The following is an 18,922-nucleotide window of genomic DNA, read 5'->3' as shown; positions in this document are numbered from 1 at the left end:
GGTGGAGTCCAGACCAAGGGGGCATAACCTTAAAATTAGTGCTAGGCTATTCGGGGGTGATGTCAGGAAGCACTTCTTCACACAAAGGGTGGTGGAAATCTGGAACTCTCTCCCTCAAAAAAACTGTTGAGGCTGGGGGTCAATTGAAAATGTCAAAACTGAATATTAAAATTTTTTATTAGGCAAGGGTATTGAGGGTTACGGAACCAAGCTGGTTAAATGGAGTTATGATATAGATCAGCCATGATCTAATTGAATGGTGGAACAGGCTTGCGGGGCTGAAAGGCCTACTCCTGCTCCTAGGTTTCTAAGTACCTTCAGGTAATTGAACCCACCGATTATTAATGTTGTTGGAAAGTAAAGCCAGATTACAAAAACTAAACTCTACTGATTCTATACCTGTAAAATGCAGCAACTTTAAAATTAATTTCACCACATCCTGATCTAGTTCTGTATCGTACCGCCTCTGCCCTTTTATCTGTTTACTATTAGGTGAAAACCTTGAGACCAAACTTTAACAAAAACAAGCCAACCTGTGTTTACACACAAGAGAGAGAGAGAGACAGGACTACTTGAGAAGTGTTCACCCCAAGCACATATTGCCACGGTAACAGTCGTTCAGTGAGGCCATCTGGACGGAAGTGTTTCAAGTGTCCTCTTGTTGTGGCTTAACATTTTCATTGTGATACTTGCTGTCTTGGAGGCTGAAAACAAGCTAATGCAGTTTCCCGGGTTACAAAAAACTTATGGTGGAACGGAGGTGACAAGCTGTTCAGGTTAAATTTTTGCCCAGTAATACCACAAACAGCGGACCTGTAGGAAAGTCAGTATTGAGACTAAACCAATCTAATGTTTGTCCTGTGAACTGTAACTGCCACCTTGGAACTATCTTTAACTGCACTCTGTCCCATGAAGATGACAACAACTACGGTGCCCACTGCTTATAGCGGGCGTGTTGGTGTTAACGCGATTTGCCCGCTAGAAGTGGACGATGAAACTGCATCTTTGCTACGGGCTATTATGACAGCACTCTGGTAGCTGCAGGGAGGCACTGAGTGCAGTGTGTGTTTTGGGAACCAGGGAGGCTACAAAAGAAAATCGGTGCCTGCAAAAGGGTTAAATGGCGTATCCTGTAGCATCTCTTTCAAGATTGGTCTAGTGAGGGCTCTCCTTCGAGGCAGTGTGTCTGAGGACTGCAAGGCTTTAATCCACCAAAGGGCTCACATGGTGTTATAAGCAGCAGGATGTCGTTCAAAATCTTTTGTGGGTTGACTGTTTTGAGACTCATGGTCCAGGTACGTTATTTGGTATACTATGTAATAGGACAAGTCTGACTCACCACTGTTCGAAATAACCGATGCACTTAATGTGTTATATTGGCGCCTTTGGCATTGACGTCAGTGGAATGATAAATGGTTAGCGCCATTTGCCCGATATAGGCAGCTGCCCACGGTACGTGTGGACGGTGTGAGTGGTGGGGACTGTACTTGCATTTGTAAAGTGCCTTTAACATAGATAAATGTCCCGCAGTGCATAACAGAGACATAAAAATGGATGCCAAGCCCAAGAAACAGATATTCGGAGAAGTGACCAAAAGCTTGGTGAAAGAGGATCTTGAAGGAGGAGAGGGTGGTGGGATTGGTTTAAGGAGAGAATTCCAAAAAGTGGGGCCTAGTTGGTTAGGCACGGCTATCAATGGTGGGGCAAAGGGAGGGAGAGGAATGCATAAGTGGCCAGAGGCAATAAAATATATAGTTCAAGTAGGGGGTTTGTAGTGCAAGAGAGAAGGCTATTGAGATAGGGAGGACAATGCTATTGAGGGACTTAAACACAAGGATGAGAATTTTAAACTTAAGGCGTTGGGGGACTGGGAGCCAATGTAGATCAGCAAGGACAGGGCTGATGGACAGCAGAGTTTTGGATGAGCTGAGTTTTACGGCAGACAGAACTTAGGGTTAGTCGAGTCGGCAGGTCACAAAGGCATGGATGAGGGTTTCAGTGGTAGGTGGGCTGAGGGGGACGTGTGTGATGTTACAGAGGTGGACGTAGGCATTCTTTGTGCTGGAGAGGTAATGGGGTCAGAAGCTCAGCTTGGAGTCAAATAGAATGCTTAAGTTGTGAGCAGTCTGGTTCAGCCTGGGCGGGGGATATAATGGGTGGTGAGGGGACCGAGTTTGTGGCAGGGGCAGAAGATAGTGGGTTTAGTCTTCTCAATGTCTGGCTGTAGGATATTACAGTTCATCCAAGACCGGATGTCAGACCAATCTGACATCTCAGAAGCAGTGGAGGCATGAAGAACGATGATGGAACAGTAGAGCTGGGTGTCATCAGTGTACATGTGGAAGCTAGCGCCATGTCTTCAGATGACACGGGTGAATGGTAACATTGCTGAGGTGGGAAGAGAAGCCATTGGTAAAGATGCTCTGGCTATGATCAGATAAATAAGAGTGGGATGAAGTCAAGGTAGTTCCACTGAGCTGAAGGATACAGAGAGGTTAAGGAAGACGAGGGGGGATAATGCACCATGGTGACAGAGAATGTCATTTGTGACTTTTGGCGCTGTGGGAGGAGAAGAAACCTGATTAGAGAGATTCAAACAGGGAGTTGCAGGAGAGATGAGCATCGATCTAAGAGGTGACACATTGCTAAGGAGTTTGGAGAACAAAGGGAGTTTGAAAATGGAGCAGTAGTTTTCAAGGACAGAAGAGTCGAGGGTTTATTTTTAAGGAGGGGAGCGATGACAGTGGTTTCGAATGGGACGGGGATAGTGCCTGAGGAGAGGGAACCATTTACAATGTCAGATAGCATGGAGGCCAGGAAGGAATTTGGTTGGTTAGTGGAAATGTGGTCAAGGAATTGGGATGTAGGTGTCATGGACAAGATAAGATCAGAGAGGTCATGGGAAATTGGAGAGTTGAGGGATCAGAGCTAGGGTGGGGGGAGGGCGGGTGGTGCGTAGGAGAGGTTTGGCTTGGTGGGCAAGAGGAAAGTAAAGAAGTGGCAGCGACATCTAAATGGATGGTCTATCTTGGTGCCAAAAAATCTGAGTCCCTCACACTTGTTGTTAGAGGTAAGGGTGGAAGGGCAGAGGAAAGGTGGTTGGTAGTGGAGAAAAAAAGCCAGGAAGACCGACAGATAATTTGTTTAGAAAAGTACCCTTCAGCCGCATAATATAGCCTCTCCCATCAATCTCATGTCATTGATGTGAGAGTTTTATTATGCTGCTGGAGGAGACATCTTTAAAAACAAATTATCTGTATGTCTGCCTGCCCATTTTCCTGCCTCTATTTGACGAACTGTCTGTCCAGCTATTTATCTATCAATTTTGAGAAGCGTCTGTCGCACTTTTTGTATCACACTTTATAAAAAGGTATTAAAAAGAGAAAAATGAAGCTAAAGATTTCCTTTCTATAAAAGAAAGTTCCCTCTGCAACAGAAAATGCCTTCTAATTGACCATCTTTAAAAATGTATATAAATAAAGAAAATTTCTAATTGGTTTCTTCTGACCAAGCACAGCTGTGTTTTCTTGTACCTTTAAAAGGACAGTCCAAGTTTTACACGGCTTTACGTTAGCAGCAGAATAATACATTGTACATTACGTGGTAGAATGCTCCTGTCCTTGGGGGGAAAACAGCATATCCTCCGACCCACTGAGCATTGCCACGGGAGATATGCTAATATTCAAAGACATGCTCCAGGATAAGTTTCTGTAGTAACAACAGAAAATGCTGGAAAAACTCAGCAGGTCAGGCAACATCCGTGGAGAGAAATTTGAGTTGACGTTTCGGGTTGGACCCTTCTTCAAAACTGAAAAGAAAAGAAACTAGATCGGAGGCAGGGCTGCAATCGGACAAAAGAATAAAAGAAACAAAAGAAGTAAAAGAGATTAGAAGCTAGACGAGATAGTAATAGGCTGGGATTAGGTGTAAAGTGTACTGGCAGGGCAAGAGATAGCTGCCAGGTGTGAGAGAGAAACAAAAGGAAAGTGGGGGGGGGGGGGGAAAGGAGTGGAACAATTACAAGAGAAAATGAAATGGGGGCCGAGCTTATGATCTGAAATTGTTGAACTCGATATTGAGTCCGGAAGGCTGCAGACTGCCTAATCGGAAGATGAGGTGCTGTTCCTCGAGTTTACGTTGAGCTTCCGTGGAACAATACAAGAGGCCAAGGACGGTGAGGTCCGAGTGGGAATGGAGCGGTGAATTAAAATGACAGGCGACCGGAAGCTCGGGGTCACCCTTACGGACTGAACGGAGGTGTTCCGCAAAGCGGTCACCCAATCTGCGTTTGGTCTCCCCAATGTAGAGGAGACCGCATCGTGAGCAGCGAATACAGTATACTAGATTGCGAGAAGTACAAGTAAATCGCTGTTTCACCTGGAAGGGGTGTTTGGGGCCCTGGACAGTGGGAAGGGGGGAGGTATAGGGGCAGGTGTTACATCTCCTCCGCTTGCACGGGAAGGTGCCAGGCGAAGAGGAAGGGCTGTTTGGGGTGATAGAGGAGTGGACTAGGGTGTCTCGGAGGGAGCGGTCCCTGCGGAATGCTGAAAGGGGAGGGGAGGGGAAGATACGTTTGGTGGTGGGATCACTTTGGAGGTAGCGGAAATGCCGGAGGATGATCCGTTGAATGTGGAGGCTGGTGGGGTGAAAGGTGAGGACAAGGGGAACCCTATCGTGGTTCCGGGAGGGAGGGGCAGGGGTGAAGGCAGAAGTACGGGAGATAGAACTGACACGGTCGAGGGCAGTGTCAACCACAGTAGAGGGGAATCCTCGGTTGCGGAAAAAGGAAGACATGTCTGAAGCACTGGTGTGGAAGGTGGCGTCGTCGGAGCAGATACGGCGGAGGCGGAGAAACTGGGAGAATGGAATAGAGTCCTTACAGGAAGCGGGGTGGGAGGAAGTGTAGTCCAGGTAGCTGTGGGAGTCAGTGGGCTTGTAGTAAATATTGGTCGATAACCTATCCCCAGAGATGGAGACGGAGAAGTCGAGGAAGGGAAGGGAAGAGTCCGAGATGGACCATGTGAAGGTGAGGGAAGGGTGGAAATTGGAGGCAAAGTGAATGAAATTGTCAAGTTCGGGGCGAGAGCAGGAAACGGCACCGATACAGTCATCAATGTATCGGAAAAAGAGGTGAGGGAGGGGACCCGAGTAGGACTGGAACAAAGATTGTTCCACATAGCCCACGAAAAGGCAGGCATAGCTAGGACCCATGCGGGTACCCATGGCAACACCTTTGATTTGGAGGAAATGAGTGGAATTAAAGGAGAAGTTGTTCAATGTGAGAACAAGTTCTGTAGTTTCTGTAGTAATTGTAATGAGCAATCTGCCTCTTTAAAAAAATGGATCCCTGTCAAGGAGATTGCTGGTCTTCCAAATGATTTTGTTGCATTTTTAAATGAGCCTTGCCTTCTTTTGTACACACAGAGAGGATGGGGGTTCCCAGTCACATCTTAGTGGGTTCTATTTATTTTTCTTATTTATTTACAGACTCAAATGTATTTTTCAGAGTAAAGTCATCATAGGGACTGTTCCTGGAGTATTTCTTTAGCATTCTTTTAAGAGGTGCCTTTTTGCATCTCTAACTCAGCTAGTCTCAGATTCCCTTGAATGACAGGATGTGGTGGTGAGGTTAACGCATATGTCAACATAGTCAGTACATATGCCAACATATCCTGTGGTGCCTGAGACGGGGCTAGACTGCAGCTTTCTGAGTCCACCCACATTGATGCTATCAACTCTGGCAGGGTAACAGGTGTATTCTATACAAGAAAATATTTTAAAACCATTTTTAATGCTTTTAAAACAAAAATTCCAGCTGTCTCCCCATTTCTTCCTCCTCCTCCTGAAGATTCGGACTTTTGCTGGGGTACAGTTCCACACATGTCACGTGCTCTTCAGTACCCACCCCTCCAACTCCAAATGGCCATTCACGTGTTAAACCAGACATTGAGCAGTGGCGGCCAAATCAACTCTCCACTTTCCGGCAAGAGTCAGTGAGAGGCCTGCCTGAATTTCACATTCCCTAGCCTGGGGACATCGCGGCTGATTGTTGTGTCCCCCATTACCACCCCCGGCTAAGATTAGCTAACTCAGCACAGGCAGGGATTAAACCTGTTCACTACCAGTTTTATCAACTGGGATATTGGTAGAGCCATAAATGATAAATCATATTCTCACATGACATGCAGTTTCAGCAAGAGTCCCCAGGTAGTGATCAAGGGCTGACTTGAGGTCAATTGTAGCATCCACACTGCTACTCAGACTCGAGCTATCTAAGTCAGCACAGAAGAGGGATTGAACCTGAGCCCATCATGATCTTTATGACAGAGAACCACACCAGACAGTGCATTTAACTGAGACACTGTTGGAGCGACAATGATAATTTTAATTGGATTACAGAATGCTATAATTCGCTGTTGTACAACTAACAATGAAAATTCGGGAACACCGCACTTTTAAATAGTAACATTTTTCTTCATTAATCTTCTCTCCATTCCTTCTCTCCTGAAGCGATTGACTCCTTGCTGGGGTACAACTCCGTGGACTCTGGGTGCCTTCTGGTACTGCTATTATTCATGTGTGAGCCTTCACACTGAGGTTATTTGACCACAGGGGAAATCACAGCTGAGTTTGATGCTGTCCTCACCTGATATCCACTCGTACTTCCAGTAAAGGCCAATGGCCAATGACCAACAGCAGAAACTCTGTTTGCTTTCCCCCTCCCTAACCTAAGGACAATTGTAGAATCCCTACTGCTGCCCCGCCTCTTAGCGAATTCAGCACAGACGGGGGATTGAACCTGCGACCTTCCTAGTCTCTCTTGATCGACAGCTCACTCGATAAATTCACTGGAAAGCTTGTTTTGCATTAGAATGAATAAAACATCATAGCAGTATTAAGCTTAGTCTCACCTAGATTAAAGATGTCAGCGATGCTTGCATTGGGTTATATATTTTCATTGATGCTCATACAACCCTCCCCCCTTCATCAATTCTTCTGAACATCATTGATATTTGTAAAAACAAGTTTGTGGGTGGGCCTGTCTCACCCCACCTGTGCAGCAGACGGGGGAAAGGGTGGGCTTGTGGTTCTTTGCACTTCTGAATTCCACCAGATAGATATCTTCGGGGTGTATCAGTTGAAATATGTACAAGTATGGTTGTAACCTTCAAGTAGAAAAATCAAGCTTGGCCGTTTACCAAGGAAGCCTGCCTGGTAATACTTTTTCTATGCACAACATACTTTTGTGGGAGTTTTGGAAGAAGCCACAGATATTGAAAGCATTACCAGACTACACACAAGGGCCGGAATTTTCCGGGGTGGTAGTGGGCTCAATTGGTGGCGGGTCGGGTGGGAAAGTTGTTGTTTTTGACAGCTGGTCGGGAACCTGAGGCGGGAGTTCCGTGGCAACTGCTCCAGGGATATGGGCATCGCTGGCAAGGCCAGCATTTATTGCCCACCCCTAATTGCCCTTGAGAAGGTGGTGGTGAGCCGCCTTCTTGAACCGTTGTTCTTTGTAGCAGTTTTTTACAACCGAGTGGCTTGCTAAGCCAGTTCAGAGGGCAGTTAAGAGTCATTGCTATGGGTCTGGAATCACATATAGGCCAGACTGGGTAAGGACGGCAGATTTCCTAATGAGATCATTGAAATGTTTGTGGCACTGCACCCAGGCCCTCCTCAATACATCCCTGCTTGTTACCTCCTCTGCAATCTGCAACCAGGCTGTTTTGGTCTCCTGGGGAGGTCTCTTCCGCCCATCAGAAGGGAAGAGGACCTCCCTGCGTGCTCTGACTCCCTCCATAAGCATATGGAGGGAGTCATTGGACAACATGGGTGCAGCCTTCTGCCTCTATGCAGTCATTGTCTGTGTTTGCAGCACTCCAGTGCTGTAGTGCACTGACAGCACTATGTTAGATTAAACTTCAAATCTAATGTGGCCATGGTCCCTTTAAAGATCCCGGCTGAAAACGTGTCATGAATGACGTCACCAGATCTGCTCCATTTAATTGGGCTGGGTAACGCGCTGGGCAGGCTTAATGGGCTCTACTAAGGAAAAGTCTTTTTCAGCAGCGGGATGGAGCCAGCAGCGGGGTCGCGACCCGCCACGCCGACCACCCGTAGTAGACCCGCCGAGGTAGGCAAAATTCCGGCCAAGATGTTAACTTGTTTCAAAATTTTAGATGAAGCTTTGTTAGTCAACACGCTAGTGCATCCCAGCTTTGTTTAAAATCTTTGATTCATAGAAACAAAGTCAATGCTTAGATAAAAAGTGAAAACTATTAATATAGCTTTATATATTTATAATTTATTACCAGTGCCTCAGCAGCAAAACTTTACTTTACAGATAGTCCCTGTGTGTGTAAATCTTGACTACATGATAAGAGCATGAGAAATCAAGGTCAACCTCACCTTCCCATCACTCATCAAATCCCTCAAGTCCTGCTCTTTCCCAGGAAAACATCCAATTGTCTCTTGAACCAATTGATACTATCCACTTCCCTGGCAACTTATTCCACCACTCTCTTGTCCTTTGGAAGAAAATGTTTTGCCAGACTTCCCTTCTTACTCCTGACTTCTTCGTTTTTCATTAGTGAACCTTGTTTTTTGAGCCTTTCCCTAGAACAGATTGTCTGGGTCAATTTTAATTCCCATCGTAATCTGCAAAACTTCAACTAGATCAACTCTGTGTCTTCTCTTTTCCAAAGAAAATAAACCCAACTTCCTCATAAAGCAATTAAAGGGGGGGGGGGGCAGAATTCCTCTCGTTAATTTTTCAAACAATGTTATCAATTGCATTTGGGAAGATTTCCCCTTTTAGAATGTGTTCACTATTTCATTGCAAATACTGAAAAGGGGAAATCTTCTGGGACACAATTTGAGTTGTGCACCAGGGAATTCTTACTTCACCGTGTTAATTTCACTCTCCGAAGCTAAAGGTGGAAAATTCTGCGGGACATACCCATTGCAGAGTGTTGAGAGCATTTGAATAATAATTTCTTCAGGGAAATGACAAAGTTGGATTTTTATTGGAGCTTGTTGTTGTGTGTCCTTGACATGTCTGATCTTTTTTTTTGTAGTTTGCATTTATGTCAACAAGCATGCCTGTGCCGGCCCACACCTCGACAAAAAGAAGTTGCAGCAGCTACCAGATCATTTTGGACCTGCCAGAGCATCCATGGTCCTGCAGCAGGCTGTCCAAGCGTGCATCGATTGTGCCTATCAGCAAAAGGCAGTCTTCTCGTGTCTCAAGCATGGGCATGGCGGAGAGCTGATATCAGGTATGCAATTAAAGGTGCTCAAAATAATTTACGCAAGCTAGTAACAAATGCAAAGTACTTTTGGTAAAAGCGAACCGCTCTGACCGTCTAAAAACGACGACATCTGGTTTTAGTAGGGATTGCATAGAGATCATTATTCATCTATCTGCAGTAGCATCTGCAGCCCAGTGATCTGTTTTGCTGCACCTTAAACCTATTTGTGTCTTAAAATGAATCATTATATCAGTAAAGGTAGAATGTTATGCACGTTATCTGTGCAGACGTACAATATCTGGTCCCAATGGCTGCAGAGGTGCTTTAAAACGTGGAAATAACGCAATCATGCACATTAGCAAAATATGACAGAAATCTGAGCAACTGAGATATTACACCCATGGTCGTCTATATTTGATCATAATGGGGTGTAATGAAAAAACCTTCAAAACATTATTTTTACCAATTAAAAATTATGCATTTTTTTTTGGGAGAAGTTATATTTACAAAATAAAAGCACTTTCTAACATGCAAATGAACAGATATTTTCAAAGGGAAGGCACAGTGGCAAAATTGAAGCATGTTGGTATTTCAATGCATTGGGTCACTGCATTTATTATATATATGTAGTAAATGATAATGTAGTAAAGGATATGAGTTAAGGGGTGGTGGGGTGGGGGGTGGGGGGTGATACCATGAAAGGCTGGGCTTTGTCATTCAGGATTTGAGGGGATGCCAGAGGACGAGTCAACACGGGTCAACTCGAGAGAGAGAGCAGCATTGGCAAAAGCTTGGGCCCAGCTTACCAGTCAGCTTCCTCAGCTAGCGAATGGTGCGTGGCACAGGGAGCCCTAAAGGGGATCCAGTTATATTTTTGGTGTTGTATGGATTGTTTAACAAGAGCCGTTTTTTGTTTCATGTTCTGCTGCTTTAAAACAATTTTAACACTCAACTTGAGAAGTTGTAGGTGTACTTATGACTTACACCGCTTAAAATATTCTGTTCAATATAGCAGTTCATTTGAGTGTTTACTGCAAGTTTTTTTGTATATTATTTAAAGTCACTGTATCTGTTTGATATTAGCCTGTTTATAAGTGCAAGGAAGCATTTAAAGCATCTGCCGATGTACAGTAAGTGATCACAAAGCAATCAACCAACAAAATTGTTAATTTTGTGATCCCAGATGATTCACATGACATTAAGTATTTGACTGATAGATGGGAAAACACACACTTAGAGCTCTATCTAGTGGCAGTTCGTGAAACTAATCTCAAACTGTAATACCATCCATATAAGAGCACTTAAGGGGACCGGCTTGACGATACAGTTCAATAAATTAGGAAATATAAATGAATAAACATATTGAAATTTAACTTTTCTCATTTACCATGTGATTAATTCACCAAAATCCTTTTATTAAATATGTAGTAAATAAATTATATATATATATTTACAATAATTTATATATAGTCACAGAATTACAATCGCTCAAAGTAAAATGATTTCTTATTAAACTTGTAATAATGTTCTCTCAGTCAGTAATTCATCAATGAAAAGGACAGTGCACATTAACAACCAGGAGTGCACACTGACTCCCAATCAAAATAAAATGTTTTTATCCACATACAATTCAATTTGATGGAGTTACAGGTGGCCATATCTTATTAAAAATCTTGTAGGACGTGGGCACTTTTGGCTTTTAGCTACCTGCCCTTGGTGGGAGTGGGAGGAAGTGGTTGGAGAGATGAAGGACACTGGCGTGGGGGGAGTGGTGGTAAAGGGATTTAGCGGGTAGTTCAAAGGGGAAGTGTTAGAGGTAGAGACGGGAGTGAGGTGATGGTAGGAAGATGTAATGGGAAGGTAAATGGTTAGGAGACTCAATTGAAATAAGTGGGTATGTGAAGCACAGGTGATTGGGGGAAGGGATGGGAAGAGAGCTGCTGAGGGCCCACGCTTCCCCCCCCCCCCCCCGACAATCCCGTCCCAAATGCAGGCGTGGTTGGCTTCTTTACGTGCCACATGATGGCATCCCGCAACAACCTCCCGCCATAAAGCAAAGAAAAAAAGACAGCAAGAGAAGCAAAAAGAAAAGTTAAGGAGAGAGAGAAGCCAAAGAAAAGGGAGGAAAGAAAAGCCTAGATTTTACCCCCCACCCCACCCCAATGTACAAGAGAGGGTCCGGGGAGCGGGCGGCTGTTAAAAGATTGGGATTGAGCAACCCAACCCCAACCTGACCCCACTCCCGGCCGCCGTAATATTTATGGTGGCGATTCAGGCCCTGGCCGAGGCTGCCACTAACAGCAGGAGGGGGCCTATTTAAGATTCAACAGTTGTGGCCCGATGATGTAATCGGTGCCACAACTTATTTTTAGCTTCACCACAGGGGCAGTGCCGCACTGCCTGTTGCCTGGCAGCGGTAACAGGGCAGGGGGAGCCGACTGGCCAGAAGAGGCCGAGGTAAGTTTTACAACTTTGCCTGTTTTTCACCTCCTTGTGGGCCAGGAGAAGCAGGAGTGCTCCCCACCCAAGGCCTCGCCAGGAACTCTTCCACCTCCCCAGCTCTAACAGCAGCCCTGATCTTTCAGGCCCTCCCTCCCCCACCCCTCCCAATCCCAGCTTAGAGCCTCCCCCCGCCCCCCGTCACTGACCCCCGGGGACCGTCCACACAGGTCCCCGGCTGTGGTCTCCTGCTGCTAATTTCTGCTCCTGCCCGCCAGCCAGGCTGTCAATCTGTCTGGCTTTCAGCTGGGAGCTCTGCATTGATTTATTTAAATGCGGCCCTGGCGTTAAGATCGGCAGGGTCTCTACCTCCCCAGCCTTGCCGGATTCATTGTCCGCTACCGGGCACCCCCACACCCTCCCCACCTCCCCGTTAATATCAGGGCGACAGAAGTAGAAGAGAAAAGACAACATGAAGGCAACGGGGGCAGCAACAGAGAGACCATACTGTCTGATTTACTACCTGCAACATCACGGGAGTTCAACTAGACTATAATATATATAAAAATCTACATCTGTGTGCACTTCCTGTCAGTTTTCTCAATTATAAATTCCTATGTCCACATTTATGATGGAAACTGCCAATGTGAACGTACCACTCTAATTACCCCCTCAGCCCAGTAGAGGCAGCGTCACCACTGCCAGTAGGGTGGAATTAAACCGTGACAAGTTTACATAGGCTGCTTCCATTTAAAAAGTGGGCATAAAAATTAATGATGAAAATATAATAATAAGGACAGAATGCATGACTTTAACATTATATTAACATTATGGGACTGAATTATACCTGCCAGCTCTGCCCAATTATCTCCCACGCTCTTAACTCCACTTCCCCCAGAGACTACACTTGGTCTTGACTCACCACTGGAGATTGCCTAGTATGTGTGTATATATAGAGAGTTGAAGTGATTTCAAGACCCTTATTTAAGGTAAGGGGCTAATTTGACAGTTACAAAGGATTCAAGCTTTGCATAAATAGCTCGTGAGATCCTCCTCCTTACCTGCTCGAGCAGACTATTCTTTATAGACACTGGCACATTTGTTTATAACAGATTTATGCTTCTCTGTTTACTTACACTCTTCCTGGTGATTGTAGTAGTAATGATTGGAGCTTGGTGTGACGAGCAAAGCTGCAGATCACCCAGCAGTGAGTGCCCTGAGTCAGTGGGGCGGTGAATATCGAGGTGCAGGTCTGCATCACAATTTCCCACATGGTCAGGGCATCACGAGACAACTGAAAATATTTCTCCATAAGGAGGAAGAGAAAACTGACAGGTGATTAGATTCCTCTTGTTCACCTCATAATGTTAGGTTGGAGAGTAAGATTGGCGGAGGTCCGGGAGAAGGTTATCTACCCATGCTCTCCTTTGGAGAATATTGCATAGTACAGGGGGACTCGTGTGGAGGGTAAACACCGACATGGATTGGTTGGGCCAGGTGACCTGTTTCCATGTTGTAACTTCGATGTATTTCTATGATTAAAGAGAGTGCGAGAAGAAAATAGACAGCGAGAGTTGGCAGATATTTTAACCACAAAGGGAATCATAGCTGAGCCCAATCCTGTCTGCACCTGACACCCATATTTTGGCACTTTTAGCAGGGTCACTGGCTAGCCATAGGAACAGAAACCCCGGACAGTTTTTCCCTCTCTAATTCGGGGATGCTGAGCCCAATTTATGTGCCCTTACCACCGCTTCAGTTGAGAACAGCTAACTCCGCGTGAACTAAGAATCGAACTTGGCTATTCACAGCCTTAATAACATCAAGGGAACACTGATCGATAATTGAGGCCATTGTTTTCTCTGGATCTTGCCATCTCAGAGCAAAACAAAATGAGAAACCCAAGATATCTGCAATGCCCAAGATATCTCCGGCAGTATTGTTCTCCAGTCTCTAGAGGTTTTTCTGACAGCTACCGAGATGCTTTGATAGTCACTACACCCTCCCAGGAGACGATTAAAAAGACATGTATAGAGTAACGGCACAGAAGGAGGCCATTCGGCCCATCGAGTTCGTGCCGGCTCTCTGTAGAGCAATCCAGTCAGTCCCATTCCCCCGCTCTATCCCCGTAGCCCTGCAAGTTGATTTCCCTCAAGTGCCTATCCAGTCTTCCCTTGAAAACATTGAGTGTCTCCGCTTCCACCACTTCCGTCAGCAGCGAATTCCAGGCCCTCACCAATTGCTGCGTAAAAAAGTTTTTCCTCATGTCCCCCCTGTATCTCTTGCCCAAAACCTTAAATCTGTGTCCCCTAGTCCTTGTACCATCAACTAGTGGGAACAGCCTTTCCCCGTCTAGCCTATCCAAACCCGTCATAATCTTGTACACCTCTAGCAAATCACCCCTCAACCTCCTTTGCTCTAATGAAAACAAATCCAGCTTTTCCAACCTAACCTTGTAGCTAAGATCCCCCATCCCCAGAACCATTCTGGTAGATCTCCTCCGCACCCTCTCAAGGGCCTTCACATCCTTCCTAAAGTGTGATGACCAGAACTAGACGCAATACTCCAGTTGTGGCCTAACCAGCGCTTTATAAAGGTTCAGCATAACTTCTCTACTTTTGTACTCAATACCTCTATTTATGAAACCCAAGATCCCATATGCTTTGCTAATCACTCTCTCAATATGTCCTGCCACCTTCAGGGACCTATGCACATTAACTCCCAGGTCCCTCTGTCCCTACACACTCTTTAAAACTGTCCCATTCAATGTATATTGCCTCTCCCTGTTCCTTCTGCCAAAATGCATCACCTCACACTTCTCTGTATTAAATTCCATCTGCCACTCGTCTGCCCATTCTGCTAGCCTTTCTATGTCCTGTTGCAGTCGATTGGTATCATCCACACTGTTTGTCACACCCCCAAGTTTGGTGTCATCGGCAAATTTAGAAATTCTACTTTGTATTCCAATATCCAGGTCATTATATATAAAGCAGTGGCCCCAGCACTGACCCTTGGGGAACACCACTGTTTACCATCCTCCAGTCTGAAAAACAGACATTTACCACAACTCGTTGTTTTCAGTCCTTAAGCCAATTCCTTATCCAAGCTACCACTGACCCACCTATTTCATGAGCCTCAATTTTGTTAACCAGCCTTCTATGTGGTACTTTGTCAAACACCTTTCTAAAATCCATGTAGAAAACATCCATTGCATTCCCTTCATCGATCCTCCGTTACTTCATCAAAAAATTTAATTAGATTAGTCAAACATGATCTGCCTTTTACAAATCTGTGTTGGCTCTCCTTAATTAGCTTAAACCTCTCCAAGTGCCCGTTAATTTTTTCCTTGATTATTGTTTCTAAAACATTACACACCACTGATGTTAAATTGACCGGCAGTGAATTTTCAAGCAAATTTAGTGAAGTCCCGCCTAAACCTCTTATTACCATTCAGACAACTTCCCAATGCCCCTCATTCATGCTCTCTGCAAAAATCAGCTTCCTTTGGTAAGTTTACGCTTCCTCTAACCTGAAACTTGACATTATGGGATAACATTGCCACAGGGCAAACGGTGAACCTTTCCACACTGGGATGTTCAACAGAAAAAATATGGCCAGCACATCAGTTCCTCCAGATCTCTCTGAACCATCATACTGCCAGACTGTATCAGTCAAGCTAAAAACGACTAATTCCTGTTTATTAAGTAAAATTACAGAACAGATGGGTTCTTGGTAGGTATTAGCCATTAGGCTGCATGGTTCAAACGTTCACATGCAGCTAGAGGTCTACACATATGTTTAAAATTAATATATGAATATGATGCTGTAACAGAGCACATAGCAGTTAGCAAGACAATTAGCACAACAGTATGATGTTAATCAGCTTCCATTATTGGCATTATAACAATCTTAATTTATATACATTGACATGAATGGTCATAATAGATCAGTGACTTGCAAAAGGCATGTTGTGAGTTGAAGTAGAGTAGGAGGATATGTTCAGATTTATAGATGGCATTAAGGACCGATGGGGCTATTTTCCCCACTGTAGCGCCGGTAGTTTAGATGCTAAAAAGCCTCTGAGGTGGCCAAGATGGGTTCTTGAGCTGCTGCGCCGGTTTAGCTCGCCTTTAGCGTAAGATGCCACCTTGGTAAAGGAGTTTACGCACGCGCGCTAAGAACGGCCGCCCTGAGGATGATTACGACTCTGATTAGCAATTAAATTGGCTCCTAACACCCGTTAAAGAGGCTGCACGACATTTTGCTGCCGAGCGCTGCAATTAGCCAGCTCTCCGAACAGCGACCAGCTGAACAGGAGTAAAGAAGTCGTTGGTGAGGATTGCGAACACTACTTAAAGCCATGCTCAGCTTTCACTGTTCACTTGCTGATTGAGATCGACTGACTACACTATGTTTGAAGAGGACTTTTGATACACATCGGGAGATTTTCTGGAACACTCTGTCACGACTTCACCAACACACTGTCAATATTTTTTCCTGAAAATCCTCTGAGGACTTCACTTAAAAAGAGTGAGTGCTGTGCTACTCTACCTTATTGGAGACCTTTATCGGAGTCACCAGGAGAAAGGTTAGTCATGGGAACCTTGCTAGGGGTCCCCCTTGGTCTGGACGAGGAATGGGAGGAGGAGATGAGGCCAGGCAGAGCAGCACCAGCTGCTGGAGGAGAGAGGGGGAGGAGGGCTATCAGCATGAGGTCCGATCCACCCAGCATCTTCAGGGAGCACTACTCCTACATTCACATGACCCAAGACCAGTGCATGAGGAGGCTGCACTTTACTAAGGAGGTCATCGCAGAGATCTGTGGCCTCGTGGAAGGAAGACTCAGACCTCACAGCACAGCCAGGATTGCATTGCCTGTGGCAGCCAAGTAGCACTTAATTTTTATGCTACTTGAACCTTCCAGGCTGCCACAGGTGATATCAGTCACATATCACAATCCTTTGTGCACTTCTGCATAAGGGAGGTCACTGAGGCTCTCTAAGCTCTGAGGAATGACTATATCTCATTCCCTATTGTCAGAGAAGACCAGACGCAGAGAGCGCTAAGATTCGACAGGATTGCAGGATTCCCCATGGAACAGGGAGCCATTGACTGTACACATGTGGCCATGCAAGCCTCTCATTTAAACTTGGAGGTGTTCAGGAACCGGAAGGGATTCCATTCCCTCAATGTGCAGCTCGTGTGCGACCACCAGCAACGCATCATGCAGGTGAGCGCAGACGCAAGCGTCGTCTGCGCTCACTCGGAGGTCGAACTCCAAACCATCGTCAACACCTTCACCGAAGCGTATGAGAGCATGGGCCTTACACTAAACATCCGTAAGACAAAGGTCCTCTACCAACCTGCCCCCGCCACACAGTACTGCCCCCCGATTATCAAAATCCATGACAAGGCCTTGGACAGCATGGACCACTTTCCATACCTCGGGAGGCTACTGTCAACAAGGGCAGACGTCGGCGATGAAGTCCAACACCGCCTTCAGTGTGCCAGTGCAGCCTTCGGTCGCCTGAGCAAGAGAGTGTTTGAAGACCAGGACCGCAAACCCGGCACTAAGCTCATGGTATACAGAGCAGCAGTGATACCCGCCCTGCTGTATGCCTCAGAGACATGGACCATGTACAGCAGGCACCTCAAAGCACTGGAGAGGTACCACCAACGCTGCCTCCGCAAGATCCTGCAAATCCATTGGCAGGATAGGCGCACCAACGTCAGTGTTCTCGCTCAGGCCAACATCCCCAGCATCAAAGCTTTGACCACGCTCAATCAGCTCCGATGGACGGGTCACATTGTCCACATGCCCGATACGAGACTCCCAAAACAAGCACTCTACTCAGAACTCCGACACGGCAAGAGAGCCCCAGGTGGGCAGAGGAAATGCTTCAAGGACACCCTCAAAGCCTCCTTGAAAAAGTGTAACATCCCCACCGACACCTGGGAATCCCTGGCCCAAGACCGCACAAAGTGGAGGAGAAACATCCGGGAAGGCGCCGAACACCTCGAGTCTCTTCGCCGGGAGCAAGAGGAAGCCAAACGCAGGCAGCGCAAGGAGCGCATGTCAACCCAAGCACCCCACCCACCCGCCCCTTCAACCACCGTCTGCCCCACCTGTGACAGAGACTGTAGTTCCCGCATTGGACTCATCAATCACCTGAGAACTCATTTTTAATGTGGAAGCAAGTCATCCTCGGTTCCGAGGGACTGCCTAAGAGGAAGATGATGCAGGTGAATGCCTGCTATCCAGGGAGCAGCCATGATGCTTTTATAATGAGACAGCATTGAGCCCCAACACAATGTGCTTGGCTGGCTACTAGTTGACGAAGGATACCCTCTGATGCCATGGCTCATGACTCTCCTGAGAAAGCCCCAGACAACAGTTGAGCACTCATACAATGAGAGCCACTTGTCACCAGGAAAATCATTGAACAGACCATTGGGATCCTCAAGCAGAGTTTTAGATGCCTTGACCGGTCAGGAGGTGCCCTGCAGTACTCGGCTGAGAAGCTCTCCAGATTTGTGGCGACTTGCTGCATGTTGCACAATCTGGAGAGACCAGCCATTACCACCAACAGTTGTGCCAGAGGGTCAAGCTCAGGAGCCATAAGAAGAGGAGTAGGAAGAGGAGGAGGAAGATGAGGTGGATCAGGGGGAGCATCAGAGGGTTCCAGGTAGACGGCCCACACTGGGAGGGACACTCACCACCATCTAATTGAAGACCGCTTTTGAGACACGTTCTGCACCATCAGACTTTGGAGCACTGTTGCCACATGCCTTACCATCCAGGACTGAGGGTCCATCAAGAAGTCCACCACCTGCATGCAATCCTTTTAACCCCGTCCCATGAAGAAACCACCAATTTCACCACTACTCAATTACCATAATCACTCTTATCTATACCAAAAACAAACAATGAAAACATTACAACAACCAACAACACTTACAGATATTAGGACTTTCAGAAGGCTTTTGATAAGGTCCCACATAAGAGATTAGCGTGCAAAATTAAGACACATGGGATTGGGGGCAAGGTATTGACTTGGATAGAGAACTGGTTGGCGGACAGAAAGCAAAGAGTTGGAATAAACGGGTCGTTTTCCGAGTGGCAGGCAGTGACTAGTGGGGTACCGCAGGGATCGGTGCTAGGACCCCAGCTGTTCACAATATATATTAATGATCTGGATGAGGGAATTGGATGTAATATCTCCAAATTTGCA

General features: G+C 46.0%; 1 protein-coding gene across 3 annotated transcripts in view; it reads left to right on the top strand.

Moving 5' to 3' along the window:
• The window catches only part of scml4 (Scm polycomb group protein like 4), a 262,549-nt gene that overhangs the window by 172,427 nt on the left and 71,200 nt on the right, over nucleotides 1-18,922 (top strand). For all 3 annotated transcript variants that reach the window (XM_085997762.1, XM_085997763.1, XM_085997764.1), the window contains one exon: nucleotides 9,078-9,278. In XM_085997762.1, coding sequence (XP_085853888.1) covers nucleotides 9,078-9,278 — 201 coding nt within the window. The remainder of the gene's footprint in view (nucleotides 1-9,077; nucleotides 9,279-18,922) is intronic.

This window comes from Somniosus microcephalus, chromosome 9 (assembly GCF_052327205.1).
Source record: "Somniosus microcephalus isolate GS21.2 chromosome 9, FLI_Smic_1.0, whole genome shotgun sequence".
NCBI classification, from domain to species: domain Eukaryota; kingdom Metazoa; phylum Chordata; class Chondrichthyes; order Squaliformes; family Somniosidae; genus Somniosus; species Somniosus microcephalus.
Note: the sequence above shows the minus strand (reverse complement) of the source record. Positions and strands in the feature narration are given on the sequence as shown.